This window comes from Phyllopteryx taeniolatus, chromosome 14 (genome assembly GCF_024500385.1).
Source record: "Phyllopteryx taeniolatus isolate TA_2022b chromosome 14, UOR_Ptae_1.2, whole genome shotgun sequence".
NCBI classification, from domain to species: domain Eukaryota; kingdom Metazoa; phylum Chordata; class Actinopteri; order Syngnathiformes; family Syngnathidae; genus Phyllopteryx; species Phyllopteryx taeniolatus.
The window spans coordinates 25840312-25859993 of NC_084515.1; the positions used below are offsets into that span (position 1 = coordinate 25840312).

General features: G+C 45.5%; 1 protein-coding gene across 6 annotated transcripts in view; it reads right to left on the reverse strand.

The window, feature by feature from the left end:
• The window catches only part of LOC133489270 (xenotropic and polytropic retrovirus receptor 1 homolog), a 246898-nt gene that overhangs the window by 38784 nt on the left and 188432 nt on the right, over positions 1–19682 (reverse strand). For all 6 annotated transcript variants that reach the window (XM_061798176.1, XM_061798177.1, XM_061798175.1 and 3 more), the window contains one exon: positions 7789–8010. In XM_061798176.1, the coding sequence (XP_061654160.1) occupies positions 7789–8010 (222 nt within the window). The remainder of the gene's footprint in view (positions 1–7788; positions 8011–19682) is intronic.

Below are 19682 nucleotides of genomic sequence, written 5' to 3' on the forward strand. Positions count from 1 at the left end.
CTCCAGCACCCCCTCCAAGGACTCCAAAAAGGGTGGATACTCTGAACTGCTGTTTGGTGCATAGGCACAAACAACAGTCAGGACCCGTACCCCCACCCGAAGGCGGAGGGAGGCTACCCTCTCGTCCACCGGGGTGAACCCCAACATACAGCCGCCGAGTCGGGGGGCAATAAGTATATCCACACCTGCTCGGCGCCTCTCACCGTGGACAACTCCAGAGTGGAAGAGAGTCCAACCCCTCTCGAGAGGACTGGTACCAGAGCCCAAGCTGTGTGTGGAGGTCAGTCCGACTAGATATAGTCGGACTCACACCAGCTCGGGCTCCTTCCCTGCCAGAGGTGACATTCCACGTCCCTAGAGCTAATTTCTGCAGCCGGGGATCGGATCGCCAAGGTCCCTGCCTTCGGCCACCGCCCAGCTCGCACTGCACCCGACCCTATGGTGGTGAGCCCATGGGAAGTGTTAGGATGTAACAGTGTCCGTATATTCATCAAGTGCACAAAATGGCACCTACCTGTGTGGTCGCCGTGGTGACGTGCTCTCTAGTATTTTCTCTGTTTTTGTGTTTTTCTTTCGTCTTTGGAGACATTACGCGACTCACTTACACAAGGGAAACCTCGCTAAACATGAGGGAGTCTACCCCGGAAATTCTTTCACCAACTTTCGCAAATCCGCTCAGATTTTTTTCAGAGGCGGCTGCGGTCTATGGCGCATGGAGGCGAAGGCGACGAAGGGGCTCGGGCATCCAACTGAAGCTCCGCAATAGAGGATACAGATTGGCGTTCCCGTCGATCCACTGCGTGAATCTATGGTCCCTCCCAACGAAATGGACGAGCTTCATCTTCTGACAAAGAACAGTAAAGACTTTGGATGTTCCGCCACCCTGTGCTTTACGGCGACATGGCTTTGTGAACGTGTCCCCGATGGCGCCGTAATTGTTCCGGGCTTCCATCCACACTGGGCAGACCGCATCACGGAGTTATAGGGAAAAACAAAAGGCGGCGGGATATGCTACTACATCAACTAAAAATGGTGCGCTGACATCACGGAGCTCAGTACACACTGCAGATTTAGAGTTGCTGTTTTTGAACTGTAAGCCATTCTACTCGCCTCATGAGTTTGCATCTTTCATTCTCGCCGGTGTTTACATTCCTCCTCAAGTTAACACGAATACCGCACTGCTAATGCTCGCTGAACAAGTAAATGAAATGGAAAAAAAACACCCACACTCACCCCTCATTATTCTTGGGGACTTTAACAAAGCTAAACTCAACCACAAACTCCCGAAATACAAGCACATTGACTGTCCTACCAGGAAAATAAACATTTTGACCACTGCTATACTACGTTAAAGAACGCATACCGTGCCATACCTCGTGCAGCTCTGGGCTCGACTGATCACTGCTTAATTGACTTAATACCAACATACAGGGAAATTGCAGATTTGAAAAGGACACTTTCACACCCCACACCCACCCAGTCGCACTACCGACCACCATCACACCTCTGACTTCTGCGTTGACCAGCCCCAAACAGGATGCGAGACGCATCTTCAAACAACAAAAGATCAACAAAGGGGCCGGCCCAGACCTTCTGTCCCCATCCTGCCTCAAAGTCTGTGCGGACCAGCTCGCTCCAGTCTTCACACAGATCTTCAACAGATCTCTGGAACTGTGTGACGTACCATCGTGTTTCAAACGCTCCACCATCATCCCAGTCCCCAAGAAACCTGCAATCTCGGGTCTTAATGACTACAGGCCTGTCGCCTTGACATCTGTGGTCATGAAGTCCTTTTAACGACTCATTCTGGACCACCTCAAGAGCGTCACAGGTCCCCTACAGGACCCCCCCCCCCCTCGCAGTTTGCCTACCGAGCAAACAGGTCTGCGGATGATGCAGTCAACATGGGACTGCACTTCATCCTAGAACACCTCATCGGCCCGGGGACCTACGCAAGCATCCTGTTCGTAGACTTCAGCTCTGCGTTCAACACAATCATCCCCAAACTCCTCTCCTCCAAGCTTCTCCAGCTCAGCGTCTCGCCTGCCACTGCCAGTGGATTTACAGCTTCCTGACGGGCTGGGGGACACCACCTCATCTACACACACCACGAGCACCGGGGCGCCCCAAGGTTGTGTCCTCTGTCTGCTGCTCTTCTCTCTCTACAGGAACGACTACATCGCTGTCGGGCCAATTATACATTACTCGTGCGCTCACTGTAGTAGTCTCGCCACACTCCACTATTAGCATATCTGTTGTTGACCAATACTGGGCACTCATGTGCCTGAGTAGCATCTGCAACATTTGCACAATCGACATTGTCCCAGATTATTGCACTACGAGTGACTGTAGCACAGTAGCATCATTTAGCGTAGTATAGCAGTGGTCTAGAATGTTGTTTTCCCTGGGAAGACAGTATATGTGCTGCTTGTATTGAGGGAGGTCGTGGTTGAGTTTATGTTTTTTAAAGTCCCCAAGAATAATGAGGGATGAATCTTTTTTTCATGTTCGTTTACTTGTTCAGCGAGCGTTAGCAGTGCGACATGCGTGTTAGCTTGTGGAGGAATGTAAACACCGGCGAAGATGAACGACGCAAACTCGCGCCGTGAGTAGAGTGACTTACAGTTCAAAAACAGCGACTCAAAGTCCGGGCTGCAGTGTGTGCTGAGCTCTCCGTGAAGCACAGGGTGTAGAGTTTGCATGTTCTCCCCGTGCCTGCATGGGTTTTCTCCGGGCACACCGGTTTCCTCCCACATCCCAAAAACATGCGTGGTAGGTTGACTGAAGACTAAATTGCCCATAGGTGTGAATGTGAGTGCAAATGGTTGTTGGTTGATATGTGCCCTGCGATTGGCTGGCAACCAGTTCCGGGTGTACGCCGCCTCTCGCCCGAAGATAGCTGGGATAGGCTCCAGCATGCCTGTGACCCAAGTGAGGAAAAGCAAGCACAGAAAATGGATGGATGGATGGATTTTCAATTCTGAATTAAAATTAGAAAATGTGGTACAAAACATACATAAACAGGATACAGGAAGGCCTCGATTTACAAACAAGTTCCGTTCCTAGGCTACATATATATACATATACACACACACACACACACACAGACGCGCGCGCACACACACACACATCTATCTATCTTTTCTTTTCCTTTCGGCTTGTCCCATTAGGGGTCACCACAGCGTGTCATCCTTTTCCATCTAAGCCTATCTCCTGCATCCTCCTCTCTAGCACCAACTGGCCTCATGTCTTCCCTCACGACATCCATCAACCTTCTCTTTGGTCTTCCTCTAGCTCTCTTGCCTGGCACCTCCATCCTCATCACCCTTCTACCAAAATATTCAGTCTCTCTCCTCTGGGCATGTTCAAACCATTGAAGTTTGCTCTCTCTAACTTTGTCTCCGAAACATCTCGGCTTGGCTGTCCCTCTGATGAGGTCATTTCTAATTTTATCCAACCTTTTCACTCCAAGAGCGAACCTCAACATCTTCATTTCCGCCACCTCCAGGTCTGCTTCCTATTGTCTCTTCAGTGCCACTGTCTCTAATCCGTACATCATGGCTGGCCTCAACAATGTCTTACAAATTTTCCCCTTCTTCCTCAAAGAGACTCTTCTGTCACATAACACACTTGACACTTTCCTCCACCCGTTCCAATCTGCTTGGACCTGTTTCTTCACTTCCTGACCACAATCACCATTGCTCTGGACTGTTGACCCCAAGTATTTAAACTCCTCCACCCTTGCTATCTCTTCTCCCTGTAACCTCACATTTCCACCTCCATCCCTCTCATTCATGCACATATATTCTGTTTTACTTCGGCTAATCTTCATTCCTCTCCTTTCTAGTGCATGCCGTAATCTTTCTAACTGTTCCTCTACCTGCTCCCTGCTTTCACTGCAGATCACAATGTCATCTACGAACATCATGGTCCACGGGGATTCCAGCCTAACCTCATCTGTCAGCCTATCCATCACCACTGCAAACAGGAAGGGGCTCAGGTCTGATCCCTGATGCAGTCCCACCTCAAACTCCTCTGTCACACCTATAGCACACCTCACCACAGTTCTGCTGCCCTTGTACACGTCCTGTATTATTTTAACATACTTCTCTGCCACTCCAGAGTTCCGCACGCAGTACCACAGTGTCTGTCTGGGTACTCTGTCATAGGCTTTCTCTCGATCCACAAAGACACAATGTAGTTCCTTCTGACCTTCTCTCTACTTTTCCATCAACATCCTCAAGGCAAATAATGCATCTGTGGTACTCTTGCTAGTCATGAAACCATACTGTTGCTCGCAAATACTCACTTCTGTCCTGAGTCAAGCCTCTACTACTCTTTCCCATAACTTCATTGTGTGGCTCATCAACTTTATTCCTCTATAGTTACAACAGCTCTGCACATCACCTTTGTTCTTAAAAATGGGTACCAGTACACTTTTCCTCCATCCTCAGGCATCTTCTCACCCAATGCCTTTCTAACTTCCCCCTTAATAATCATTGCCACTTCCTGGTCCACCACACTTTCCTCTTATCCTCTTCCTTCGCTCTCATTTTCCTCATTCATCAATTCCTCAAAGTCTTCTTTCCATCTGTCCATCACACTACTGGCACCAGTCAACACATTTACACCTCTATCCTTAACCACCCTAACCTGCTGCACATCCTTCCCATATCTATCCCTCTGTCTGGCAAACCTGTAGAGATCCTTTTCTCCTTCTTTAGTGTCCAACCTAGCATACATGTCATCATATGCCTCTTGTTTGGCCTTTGCCACCTCTACCTTTTCCCTACGTCGCATCTCAATGTAGTCCTTTCTCCTAACCTCGGTCCTCTCAGTGTCCCACTTCTTCTTCCTCTTTCCTTGTATTTCCTTCTGTCTGTCTGTCTGTCCGTCTGCCTGTCAATCTATCAATCTACACACACACACACACACACACACACACACACAGTGGGGCAAAAAGTATTGACTCAGCGACCAGTTGTGCAAGTTCTCCCACTTAAAAATGAGAGAGGCCTGTAATTTTCATCATAGGTATACAAAAAGACAAAATGAGAAGAAAAAAAATCCAGAAAGTCACATTGTCTGATTTTTAAAGAATTTATGAGCAAATTACGGTGGAAAATAAGTATTTGGTCAATCACAAAAGTTCATTTCAATACTTTGTTATATACCCTTTGTTGGCAATGGCAGAGGTCAAATGTTTTCTGTAAGTCTTCACAAGGTTTTCACACACTGTTGCTGTTATTTTGGCCGATTCCTTCATGCAGATCTCCTCGAGAGCAGTGATATTTTGGGGCTGTCGCTGGGCAACACAGACTTTCAACTCCCGCCAAAGATTTTCTCTGGGGTTGAGATCTGGAGACTGGCTTGGCCAAATCAGGACCTTGAAATGCTTCTTACGAAGCCCTACTTCGTTGCCCGGGATCATTGTCATGCTGAAAGACCCAGCCACGTTTCATCTTCAATGCCCTTGCTGATGGAAAGAGGTTTCCACTACAAATCTCACAATACATGGCCCCATTCTTTATTTCCTTTACACGGATCAGTCGTCCTGGTCCTTTTGCAGAAAAAACAGCCCCAAAGCATCATGTTTCCACCCCCATGGTTCAGTAGATATGGTCTTTTTTGGATGCAACTCAGCATTATTTCTCCTCCAAACACGACAAGTTGAGTTTTTACCAAAAAGTTATATTTTGGTTTCATCTGACCATTTGACATTCTCCCAATCCTCTTCTGTATCATCCAAATGCTCTCTAGCAAACTTCTGACACGCCTGGACATGTACTGGCTTAAGCAGGGGGACACATCTGGTACTGCAGGATTTGAGTCCCTGGCGGCGTAGTGTGTTACTGATGATAGCCTTTGTTACTTTGGTCACAGTTCTCTGCAGGTCATTCACTAGGACCCCCTGTGTGGTTCGGGGATTTTTGCTCACCGTTCTTTTGACCCCGTGGGGTGAGATCTTGCGCGGAGCCCCAGATCGAGGGAGATTATCAGTGGTGTTGTATGTCTTCCATTTTCTAATAATTGCTCCCACAGTTGATTTCTTCACACCAAGCTGTTTACCTATTGCAGATTCAGACTTCCCAGCCTGGTGCAGGTCTACAATTTAGTTTCTGGTGTCCTTTGCCATAGTGGAGTTTGGAGTGTGATTGTTTGAGGTTGTGGACAGGTGTCCTTTATACTGATAACGGGTTCAAACAGGTGCCATTAATACAGGTCACGAGTGGAGGACAGAGGAGCCTCTTAAAGATGAAGGTAGGCGCTATCGAACAATGCAAACTAAAACTAGCAGACGTGACAACAGCTTCTCCCGTCTTGCCATTAACTTCCTAAACAGTTAACTTACAATTCCGTTTTTTGTCTTGTGATTGGCGTCAAATCTGTACTGGGCCAAATATACATTATTTGTGCACTAACTGTAGTAGACTCGCCACTCTGCATTATTTGCAAATCTGTTGACCAATAGTGGCCACTCATGTGCTTGAGAAGTATCTGACACTGTTCCAGATTATTGCACTACTCGTCACTTTAAATTGCTTAAATATTTTGAAGTCTTTGCGCCATTTGCACAATGGTCACTGTACAAGATTATCGCTCTATTAGCCATTTCAAACTGCTCTAAAATTGCTTGAGGACGCCGCATCATTTACACAACGACCCCCCCCCCCCCCACCCCCCCCCCTCCACCCCAAAAAATAAAATAAAAAATGTTATCACCATTACCGGTATATCTTTCATTGCTCAGTTACTCTCCATACTGTGTTTTTAAGTCTCAAAAGTATCTTCTGTCAAATGGCTGTCTGTTGTCATACAAGAGCGGCTCCAACTACCGGGGTCAAATTCCTTGTGTATTTTTGACATACTTAGCAAATAAATATGATTCTGATATTAGTCTTGATGCAAACCTGTCTAACTTCTTAATCTTAACACAGACAGGAATATTAGCCGTCCAAAACTCTCCTTCTTCATGTTGACATCGGAAGATCTGTTTTCTACCTTCATCAATACTATTGAACCGTTGTTGAAAAGATACAGTGTAACAATGTTGCATTGGTCGATGTGATGTGTCAAAGGCTATTTTAAAGATCTCAAAGTTAACCTCTCATTTAAATGACTAAAAGTCAATAGACCCCTCCTACTGACCCAATGTCAACCCCCGTTTCTTGTCCTGACATGTTTGGGGGTGTCCTCTCGTGACCTTACTCTACAACATTTTGTTTTACAAGAATGCATTAATCGCACCATGTGACACAACATGTTCCTGTCTGACGTCACAACGGAGCCAGACTTTCCGCAAAAAGCTGATACTCCTCCTACTGACCCAATGGAAACTCCACCTGTGTTTCCTGACCAGGCATGTCACAACATGTTTATGCGTGACCCCCATCCCCTCCTCCCACCCTCCCCCTTCATCACACGTCTGATTGATTACTGTAAAGCACTGTATTTCAGAGTCACCCAGTCCTCGCTCAAACGTCTCCAGTTGGCTCAAAATGCCACGGCTCGCCTCCTAACTGGAGCACGTAAAAGAGCACATACTGTAACTCGAATTCTGGCCTCCGGTGCATTTTTGAGTCCATTTTATCTTAAATCTTTGACAAATTTCAGTCTGAACTGTGATGTTCACTTACATTTTTATTCAAATTTCAATCAATATGTATGGAATTGACCATTTTCTGATCAAGCCTCAATAAGTGAATATGATCAACTATCCTACAATTATCAATACAATTTTGCATGTTGATATTGCATTCTGGCAAATGTAGTGCAGGTCTGACTTACTGTGAGGGAAGTCTTGGCCTCCGTAGACTCATGCTGTAGCTCCGTTTCCAGCTCTTTTTGCCCTGTCGGTTCCTGACTCCATCCTCTTGATCCATCATTTGCTCCAGCAGGGTCTGGTCATCAGCATTTAGGGGAGCCACACTAATGTCTCTGACAGCTCGGAACTCACCACAGTTATTCAGATGTTCATTCTCCAGTCTGAAGAAGTTCCACACAAAACGCCTGGAATAGAGAAATTCTAAATGTCATTTTTCTATTATATATTCCATACATTTGGTGGCCTATTCGTAAAAGAAATACACTTCAAGTTCCAGCCTCTCAGCCCTGTCTAGTAACCAACCAGTAATCAAACATGTCTCAAGACAACAGCGAATACAAAAGTTCACACTCTATGGGAGCTGGGGCGGAGCTACATGGTGGCGAGGGGTGGCTGCGGCCACCCCAGACTGAAGGTCGTCCACCACGCCGCCGGCTGCAGCCACCCCGTTGTTACCTCCATTATAGTGTTTTTCAAGCTGGTTTGACGATTGATTTCTGGCTACGCCCCTGTTTGACAGAATGTAAGGATGGAGGATGTGCGGTGCAGAGTTGCTCTGGTAGGCGCAAAGCCTTATAGAATAGAATTTCTTTTATTGTCACGGTACACAAGTACAGTGAGATTAAAAGCAACTCCTTTACCAATGCAGATATGGATGTAAAATATTCATTCATTCATCTTCCGTTCCGCTTATCCTCACTAGGGTCGCAGGCGTACTCGATCCTATCCCAGCTATCCCGGGTGAGGGGCGGGGTACACCCTGAACTGGTCGCCAGCCAATCGCAGGGCACATATAAACAAACAACCATTCGCACTCACAATCACACCTACGGGCCATTTAGAGTCTTCAATCAACCTACCATCCATGTTTTTGGGATGTGGGAGGAAACCGGAGTGCCCAGAAGAAAACCCACGCAGGCACGGGGACAACATGCAAACTCCACATGCGGGGCTGGGATTTGAACCCCTGTCCTCAGAACCGTGAGGCAGATGTGCTAACCTGTTGTTCACTGGTTTTTCATTTCATTTCATTTCATTTCATGCAAACAGAGCACGCACCTGCACCTCTACAGATCTTCCACTAGGAGTGTGTTAGTAACATTTCCAATTAGCATACATTAGGTTACAGATTACTTCTTCCCATTCCGCTTTAAGCACACAAAACTGATGTTAAGTATCTTCAGTGTATTGTTGCATGTTGTTTTTTAAAATTATTATTGTTTAAAAAAAGTTAAACACACAAAGAAACAAACAAATTACCATCTTGATAAATCACAAGATGTTTACATTGATCTGCACATGTCACAATCTGTGACGTATCAACCATTTTAACTGAAAGTCCCAAACGGTCAGTAAACGGATGTTTTTTTTCTGGAAGTAATCATGTCATGTACTTACCGGGTACTTACTTACTTGATTACTTATACTTCTGTACTTTTTTTTCCAAGTCAAATTTGACTTCAGTAACATTTGATGATCAGTTTCTTCAGATCAATTAATTGCTACACTGTGATAGTATCATTGAAATACTGCCACAATTGACTTAGTGACTTGTACAGCCTTGTACTCTGTGTTCTTATAAACCATAGCAAACACATCATCTTCCATCCATCCATTATCTGAGCCGCTTCTCCTCACTAGGGTCGCGGGCGTGCTGGAGCCTATCCCAGCTGTCATCGGGCAGGAGGCGGGGTACACCCTGAACTGGTTGCCAGCCAATCGCAGGGCACATAGAAACAAACAACCATTCGCACTCACAGTCATGCCTACGGGCAATTTAGAGTCTCTAATTAATGCATGTTTTTGGGATGCGGGAGGAAACCGGAGTGCCCGGAGAAAACCCACGCAGGCACGGGGAGAACATGCAAACTCCACACAGGCGGGGACGGGGATTGAACCCCGCACCTCAGAACTGTGAGGCTGACGCTCTAACCAGTCGGCCACCGTGCCGCCCAAACACATCATCTTAAATTTTGTAATTTGTGCATGCTAGGTCTTGACATAATTTACTGATGTCACAATAGTTAAACATATTTATTCTTATGTTTATCACCAAACCAGTGTTGGTGCTTTTTGGCAGTTTAAATGTATTTCTAAACAATTTACTTCATATACTTTACTATTACTGGCTTTAATCCAATCAGTTTACTGCAGTAAAGTGATTTAATCACAATTACATTATTTAAACATAACAGATGAATGAAGTGTAAATTACTTTACTCCTGCTGCATTCAACTCATTCAACTTTACTGCAGTAGGATATTACAAGATTTAAACATTTCCATGTTCTTCAACAAACTAGTGTTGGTGCATTTGTTAGTTTCAATCTACTTTCAACACACTTTACTTCATTGGCCATCATTTTCACTCTAAAACAATAAATATACAACATTATACAGTCAGATTCTCTGAATTACTGTTCCAAGGGATGTTATGTTGTTGTAGAAAATACTTGGAATACTTGAGTATTTATAAAAGCAAGTACTTTTGTACTTTACCCTACTTACCTGTAGGTGTAGCAGCACGCGGTTTTGAGTCCGCCACACTGCTGCTCAGCATAGACAAGGTGCAGCCACACGTTTGAGTCAGGCTAAAAGATCCAGTGAGTTTGTTCAGGAACCCCGTTTGGGATGAGGCTGTACCTCTCTGAGGCTATGCTGGACAACACTGGCACACTAGGAAATCATCGGAATTCCTTACAGTAGAATGTAAATTGTACATACGTATCCTCGTCAGATTAATCTTGGGCAGCTGGCTAAAGTAAAACATCTTTCACAACAGCATTTTGAAAGAGTAATCCATGCCTTCGTCACACCTCTGCTGGATTACTATAACACACTATTTTGGGGTCAGCCGGTCCTACCTCAAATGTTGGCTCAATGTTGGGACTGTATTGGACAGCAGTGCCTGGTTTTCTCCACACATGCCACTTAGAATTAAGGCCAACTCTTTCTATCTTTGTCTCATCAGAGCAGAGAATCTTATTTCCCACCATCTTGGAGACCTTCAGGTGTTTTTTTTAGCAAACTCCATGCGGGCTTTCATGTGTCTTGCACTGAGGAGAGGGTTCCGTTGAGCTACTCTGCCATAAAGCCCCGACTGGTGGAGGGCTGCAGTGATGGTTGACTTTCTAGAATTTTCTCCCATCTCCCGACTGCATCTCTGGAGCTCAGCCACAATGATCTTTGGGTTCTTCTTTACCTCTCTCACCAAGGCTCTTCTACCCTAATTGCTCAGTTTGGCTGGAAGGCCAGCTCAAGGAAGTTTTCTTATCATCCCAAACGTCTTCCATTTCAGGATTATGGAGGCCACTGTGTTCTTAGGAACCTTAAGCGCAGCAGAGGTTTCTTTGTAACCTTGGCCAGATCTGTGCCTTGCCACAATTCTGTCTCTGAGCTCTTCAGGCAGTTCCTTTGACCTCCTGATTCTCATCTGCTCTCACACAAGATGGCGCCTACCAGCGTGGTCGCCTCGTTTACGCGCTCTCTAGTATTGTTTTTGTGTTTTTTGTTCGTCTTTGGAGACATTACACGACTCAATTACACAGGCGGAGACTTGCTAACCATCAAGGAGGCTACTCCAGACTTTCTTTCACCAACTTTCGCAAATCCGCTCAGTTTTTCCCCCGAGTTACTCGGTCTTTGGCGCATGGAGGCGAAGGCGACGCCACAGAGGTAAGCGAGCCGGCATCCAAGTGAAGCTCCGCAAGAGTGGATACAGATTGGCTTTTCCGTCAATCCACCTCGCGAATCTACGCTCCCTACCAAACAAAATGGACGAGTTTCATCTTCTGAAAAAGTCCAGCAAAGACTTTGGACGTTCTGCCGCCATGTGCTTTATGGAGACTTGGCTATGTGAGGCTGTACTTGATGGCGCGGTCATGCTTCCGGGCTTTCATCTTCACCGAGCAGACCGCATCACGGAGTTAACGGGGAAAACAAAAAGCGGCGGGATATGCTTTTATATCAACAAAAAATGGTGTACGGACGTCACGGAGCTCAGCACACGCTGCAGCCCGCATTTGGAGTTGTTTTTTAACTGTAAGCCATTCTACTCGCCTCGTGAATTTGCATCATTCATTCTGGCTGGCGTGTACATTCCGCCTCAAGCTAACACGAACGCCGCACTGCTAATGCTCGCCGAACAAGTAAACGAAATTGAAAAAAAACACCCGGACTCACCCCTCATTATTCTCGGGGACTTTAACAAAGCTAAACTCAACCACGAACTCCCAAAATACAAGCAGCACATCGACAGTCCTACCAGGGAAAATAACATTTTGGACCACTACTATACTACGCTAAAAAACACATACCGTCCCAAACCTCGTGCAGCACTGGGCTCGTCTGATCACTGCTTAATTCACTTAATACCGACATACAGGCAAGAACTTAAATGCGCGAAGTCTACAGTGAAAACAGTGAAAAAGTGGACCAATGAAGCAAAGATGGAACTTCAAAGCTGTTTAGACTGCACAGACTGGAGTCTCTTTGAAAATTCAGCTGGCAGCCTGGATGAATATACAGACACTGGCACATCCTATATTAGTTTCTGTGAAGAGGTTTGTGTACCAACAAAGTCATTTTGCACATTCAATAACAACAAGCCTTGGTTCACTGCTAAACTTAAGCAGCTTCGCCAAGCTAAGAAGGACGGATATAAAAGCGGGGACAGGGCCCTGTATAATCGAGCTAGAAACCAGCTGACTAAATAAATTAACATTGCAAAGAGGAACTATGCAGCAAAGTTGGAAAAAACAGTTTAGCGCTAACGACTGTAAATCAGTCTGGCTTGCATTCCAATCGCTGACAAATTACAAGCGACGATCCCCCCAAGCTGAGAACAATTGCATACTAGCCAACGACTTGAATACCTTCTACTGGAGATTTGAAAAGGACACATTCACACCCCACACCCACCCAGCCGTACCACCGACCCCATATCACACCGCAGACTTCTGCCTTAACCATCCGCGAACAGGATGTGAGACGCATCTTCAAACAACAAAAGATTAACAAAGCGGCAGGCACAGACCATGTGTCCCCATCCTGCTTCAAAGTGTGCGCGGACCAGCTCGCTCCAATCTTCACACAGATCTTCAATAGATCTCTGTAACTGTGCGAAGTACCACCCTGTTTCAAACGCTCCACCATCATTCCAGTCCCCAAGAAACCTACAATCTTGGGTGTAAATGACTACAGGCCTGTCGCCTTGACATCTGTGGTCATGAAGTCCTTTGAACGTCTCATGCTGGACCACATCAAGAGCGTCACAGTAGCAGTTTGCCTACCGAGCGAACAGGTCTGCGGATGATGCAGTCAACATGGGACTGCACTTCATCCTAGAACACCTCGACAGTGGAGGGACCTATGCGAGGATCCTGGTCGTGGACTTCAGCTCAGCGTTCAACACCATCCTTCCTGAACTCCTTTCCTCCAAGCTTCTCCAGCTCAGCGTCTCAGCTGCCATCTGCCAATGGATTTACAGCTTCCTGACGGGCAGGACACAGCAGGTGAGGCAGGGGAGGCCACCTCATCCACACGCAGTATCAGCACTGGGGCGCCCCAAGGTTGTGTCCTCTTTCCGCTGCTCTTCTCCCTCTACACGAACGACTGCACCTCAACGCGCCCGGCTGTCAAACTCCTGAAGTTGGCAGATGATTCCACTGTCATCGGCCTCATCAAGGACGGTGACGAGTCTGCACATTGACAGGAGGTGGAGCGGCTGGAGCTGTGGTGCGGCCGACACAACCTGGAGCTGAACACGCTCAAGACTGTAGAGATGATCGTGGACTTCAGGAGGCATCCTTCGCCACAGCTGCCCCTCACGCTGTCCAGCTGCCTTGTGTCAACTGTTGAGCGCTTCAAGTTCCTGGTAATTACAGTCTCTCAGGACCTGAAGTGGGCGATCAACATCAACTCCGTCCTCAAAAAGGCCCAGCAGAGGATGTACTTCCTGCGGCTTCTGAGAAAGCACGGCCTGCCACAGAAGCTGCTGAGGCAGTTCTACACAGCGGTCATCGAATCAGTCCTGTGTTCTTCCATCACAGTCTGGTTTGGTGCTGCTACAAAAAAGGACAAACTCCGACTGCAACGGACAATCGAAACTGCTGAAAGGATTGTCGGTACCCCTCTACCCACACTTGAGGACTTGCACGCTGCCAGAACTAAAACAAGAGCGTGCAAAATCCTCTCGGACCCTCTACATCCCGGTCACCAGCTCTTCCAGCTCCTTCCCTCAGGTAGGCGCTACCGATCAACGCAAACTAGAACTAGCAGACATTCCAACAGCTTCTTCTCTCTTGCAATCAACTTCTTAAACACCTAACCTACAATTCCATTGCAACATGCTGGCAATTTTTTTTGTCTTGAGTTTGTTGTCACATTTCTGTCGGGCCAATTATATATTACTTGTGCACTCACTGTAGTAGTCTCACCACGCTGCACTATTTGCATATCCAATACTGGCCACTCATGCAGAGTAGCATTTGCTCCATTTGCCCACTGACTGAGGAGTATCTGCAACATTTGCACAATCAACATTGTCCCAGATTATCGTACTACTCGCTTGAAGTCTCAGCGCCCTTTGCACAATGGTCATTGCACCGGACTATTGCAATATTAGTCATTCAAACTGCTCTAAGTGCTAGAGGACTCTGCATCTTTTTCCACAATTGTCAAAAATAAATAAATAAATAAAAATGTACGGGCATTACCAGATAACTAGTAAACCTTTATTGCTCAGTGACTGTTTTTTTGTTTTTTTATGTCTTTATGTCTCAAAAGTGTTATCTGTCAATTGACTGTCTGTTGTCATACTTGAGCAGCTCCAATTACCGGAGACAAATTCCTTGTGTGATTTTTGGACATACTCGGCAAATAAAGATGATTCTGATTCTGATTGTGACATGCACTGTGAGCTGTAAGGTCTTTTATAGACAGGGGTGTGGCTTTCCTAATCAAGTCCAATCAGTATAATTAAACACAGCTGGCCTCCAAGGAAGGTGTTGAACCATCTCAAGGATGATCAGAAGAAATGAGAAGAAACACCTGAGTTAAATATACGAGTGTCACAGCAAAGGGTCTGAATACTTGTGGCTATGTGATAGTTCAGATTTTAATTTTTAATCAATCTGCAAAAATTTCAACAATTCCTTTTTTTCTCCCCTGTCAATATGGGGTGCTGTGTGTAGATTAATGTGGAAAAAAATTAACAAATGATTTTAGCAAATAGCTGCAATATAAAAAAAAGTGAAACATTTAAGAGGGTCTGAATACTTTCCGTACTCACTCTGTGTGTATATATATATATATATATATATATATATATATATGTATATATATATATAATTTTATAATATTCATCCGTGTGATATATTTGTATCTATTTGACATTCTTGCACTGGTTAAAAAAAATAATGAAATACAAGCTCAATATTTGTTTTTTTTCACTGAATATTTAACTTTTCAAGTACGTATTTGGGGAAGTACCTTTTACTTTTACTTGAGTCATATTATTCTTAGTAACAGCACGTACTCATACATCAATAGCTTACTTTTTTTTTTCTTTTTTTGTTTTTCGACTACGCAACCTACACGACCTACACATACACACATTCCGGAAATTACAAGAAAACAGACAGGACATTATACGCTACAGGGGACAAAGGGAGATCACTAGCAGTAAGGAGTAAAAAAAACTTCCAAGTAAGCCAAGTCAGCAACCCCGCCTATTACAAATCATACCACTGTGATGATCCAACATTACAGGTTTTTTGTTTGTTGTTTTTTATGGTGTGGTATATTTGTGTAGCTCAAGTCCACTAGGGTTTGAGTTGAGTTTGTAATTATTGTTGGGTTAAATATATCCACCCAACAATTTTCTTTACCCCTTATCCTCACTAGGGTCGCGGGCCGCTGGAGCCTATCCCAGCTATCTTAAGGCGGGAGGCGGGGTATACCCTGAACCGGTCGCCAGCCAATCGCAGGGCACATATAAACAAACAATCCTTCGCACTCACATGCACACCTACGGGCAATTTAGAGTCTTCAATCAACCTACCACGCATGTTTTAGGGATGTTGGAGGAAACCGGAGTACCTGGAGAAAACCCACCCAGGCACGGGGAGAACCTGCAAACTCCACAGAGGCGGGGCTGGGATTTGAACCCCGGTCCCCAGAACTGTGAGGCAGATGTGCTAACCAGTCGTCCACCATGCCGGCTGGTTAAATATATGTCAAATGAAATTTAGAGGAAATATCGTAACAGTATCCCCATAACCCTGCTTTGCAATGTTGAGTCAGTGAAAGCAATACACCCTGCCATCCTGACGTGAATTGTTGTTTGTGTGTACTCTTGCGCGAGGTCCACTTCTCTCCGGTGGTGGAGATTCACGTAATGTGGGTGTGGCACTTTGTTGCTGTCGCATCCCGCAAAGGACCTTTCGAAGAGATGGGGCGGGCTTGAGGTACCGTGTGAGGGAGACAGAGCAGACCACCGGCTCTAGGTGCGTACGTACGTGGACGAATCCAGGATGGTTTTAGGTTTTCTCTGTAACGTTGAAGCAATGTATTAAGCATGTCCCAACATGTATGGAGCGATGAATCATAGATATAGATATCCTCTAGATATCCTAACTAAAATGGGGCGTTTCCCTAAGATGTCATGTTTATTACCCTGTCAAACTGCTATAAGTGGAATGTCACTTGACCAAACCAGGAAAACAGGGGAGCTGAATTCCTGCGTACGCTACGCTAACGAGCATGACCATGGTTTGATGACATGAAGCCGAAAATTTAGTTTACTTCATGGCTGGTGTCCTCTGACAAAACTTAAATACATGCATATCATTCATTTATACAAATATGGGTGCGAGTATAACTGAATGCTATGGTCTCAGTTTCCATGTTACCTTTAATTTTTCAACAATAAAAGACAACAATTTCATTACATTGCATAATACAGTATTTGATATACACACACACACACACACACACACACACATATATATATATATATATATATATATATATATATATATATATATATATATATATATATAATTTCAACCATAACCAATAAACATACACTGTTATATTATTTGGCATATACAGTGGAGGAAGTAACTCTTTGATCCCTCACTGATTTTGCAAGTTCACCCTCTGACAAAGACATGAGCGGTATATTATTTCAATGGTAGGTTTATTGTAACAGTAAGAGATAGAATATGTAAAATAAAATCCCGAAAAACACAAAAAAAAAGAAAACATTTTCCATTAAGCGAGTGCTCCAAAAGACTAGTCCTCTCACTTTAAGAAAGTACTTCTAATCTAAACTCGATAGCATACTTTTCTCACCATGTTACCAAGCCTGAGTGTTCGTCGAACATGAGCCAGATGTTTTATTCTAAAAGTCAATTTATTTTTGTCAAGCATTGTAACATTATGTACATTTCTAACATTAACCCAAGCCCATAATTCGCCAAAAAGAAAAAAAGTATACTTAATTAATGAAAAACCTTGACATGTTTAAAAAAATATTAATAATAATAATTTTGAATGCAGACATATTGTAGTTAAAATTGAAATACACCTGGATTGTGCTAAGCATAATTGCTGCACTTACATTAGAATCTTCTATTAAACATTATTAAAATATTGTAACATAACATGAGTGTTCAAACATGATGCAGAGGTTTCCTTCTATTCTATAAATAGATGTATTATTGTAAGCCACTGTAACATTATGCATATTTTTAACATTAGCCCATAAATATAAGAAGTGTACTTTATGAAAAACCTTGATACTTTCATGTACTGCCCTGCAGTACCGTTTTGGAGCCTGGATGGCGCTTTGCGCCCTCTCCTCCTCTCTCTCCCCTCCCCTCTCTGTTTCAGCTTCTCCTCAAGCCACGCACCTGTCTCCAATTAACTCTCATCACCACCTACATTTAAGCCTGCCTGTTCCCAGAAATCCTCGCCAAAGTATTGCAACCTCTCCTAGCGGTACCACGGCCCACCGTACTCACGTAAGCTACTCAACTCCTCGTTCCCTCGTTAACTCTTGTGTCTCCTCGTTCCCAGTGTTCCTGACCCACGTCATTCCTGCAGCCGCCTGTTCTGTCCACTGCCTGCCACCTGTCCACGCCACCGCCTGTCAACATATCCAGGACCACTTCCATAACCTTTGCTGAATAAACTGTTCATCATTTTACATCAGCCTCCACCTGCTCTTGGGTTCAGCTACTTCCCACACCTGACAGAATACTTTGGCCATTATGGACCCAGCAACTCCGGAGGCACTGAAGAACGCACAAACCCTCCAAGGCGCCCAAATACTGCAAGAAATCACTGAACCGCTCCACTCCCTTCTGCAACAGGTCTCCCACCTTTTCCAACAGATGCAATCCATTCAACCCCCTGTAAGTACTCCTCCCGAGCCCGCAGCCTCCGAGCCACCACGCTTCCCATACAAAGAACCTCCGGCCGAGCCCTACTCCGGGGACCTAGGTGCATGTAGCCAGTTTATTCTTCATTGCTCACTCGTATTCAATCTCCAACCGTACAGTTATCCCACCGAACGTTCCAAAGTAGCATATGTCACTAACCTCCTCCGCAGCAAAGCAGCAAAATGGTCCACTTCATGATGGCACAACTCCTCCACGGTCCTCCTTTCGTTCGATTCCTTTTCCGCCGAACTCCGTAAGGTTTTCGATCACCCTGTTCAGGGCAAAGAAGCCACCCGTCGTCTACTCACACTCACTCCGGGCGCGAAGTCCGTCGCGGAATATTCCATCGACTTACGTATCCTTGCTGGTAAATGCGGGTGGGATGACGTATCTTTTCTAACGGTCTCTCCGAACAAATCAAAGAGGAGCTTGCGGTCCGGGACGAGCCCTCCTCTCTCGAGGTTTTTATCCCTCTCCATCCGTCTGGATAACAGACTGCGAGTGAGAGCCTGTGAGAAAGGGCTATGCTCGCGTAAACACTCTCCCACTCTGAACACCACGCAGTCGTCTTCCGCACTTTTGTCACTCCCCGTTGCATCCGATGAATCCATTCAAATTGGTCAAACATGTTTAGATCCACAAGAACGTCAGCGTCGTGTCATCCAGCGGTTGTGCATCTACTGCACTTTATTTCCTCGTGCCCCCTCCGACCAGAAAGACCAGGCTCACCGTGTCCCGAGCGCGTCGTGGTGAGGCAAACCTCCGTTCCCGCAAATTCTCCCTCCTTCATGACCGTTCCCGCTTGCATTATTATTTCTGCTCATAACACCCCCACCGCTGCCCTTATTGATTCCGGTGCCGATGATAATTTTATTCACGAAGAAATAATTCACCAGCTCCAAATCCCTCTTCAACCACTTCCATCCTCAAAAAAAGTCACAGCTCTGGATGTCCGAGTAATTTCCCTGGTCACCCATCAAACAGTGCCCATCACACTCCTTATTTCAGGCAATCACCGTGAAAACATTCCCTTTTTGTCATTCCTTCCCCTGTGACCCCCTTAGTTCTTGGTATTCCCTGGCTCAAACTCCACAACCCCGCCATAGACTGGGCTCATTTATCCATCATCGGATGGAGTCCTCATTGCCATTTCCACTGTCTGCTTTCTGCCGTTCCACCCTCGAAAGACCCAGTGGACCTCTCCGAAATTCCAGAAGAATATCATGACCTCTCCCCAGTATTCAGCAAGGACTTGGCCATCTCTCTACCCCCCCACCGTCCATATGATTGCTCCATAGACCTCTTACCCGGAGCTCCACTTCCCACCAGCCGACTCTACAATCTCTCCCGTCCCGAAAAAAAGGCTATGGAGGATTACATCCGCGACTCCTTGGCTGCTGGCCTCATACG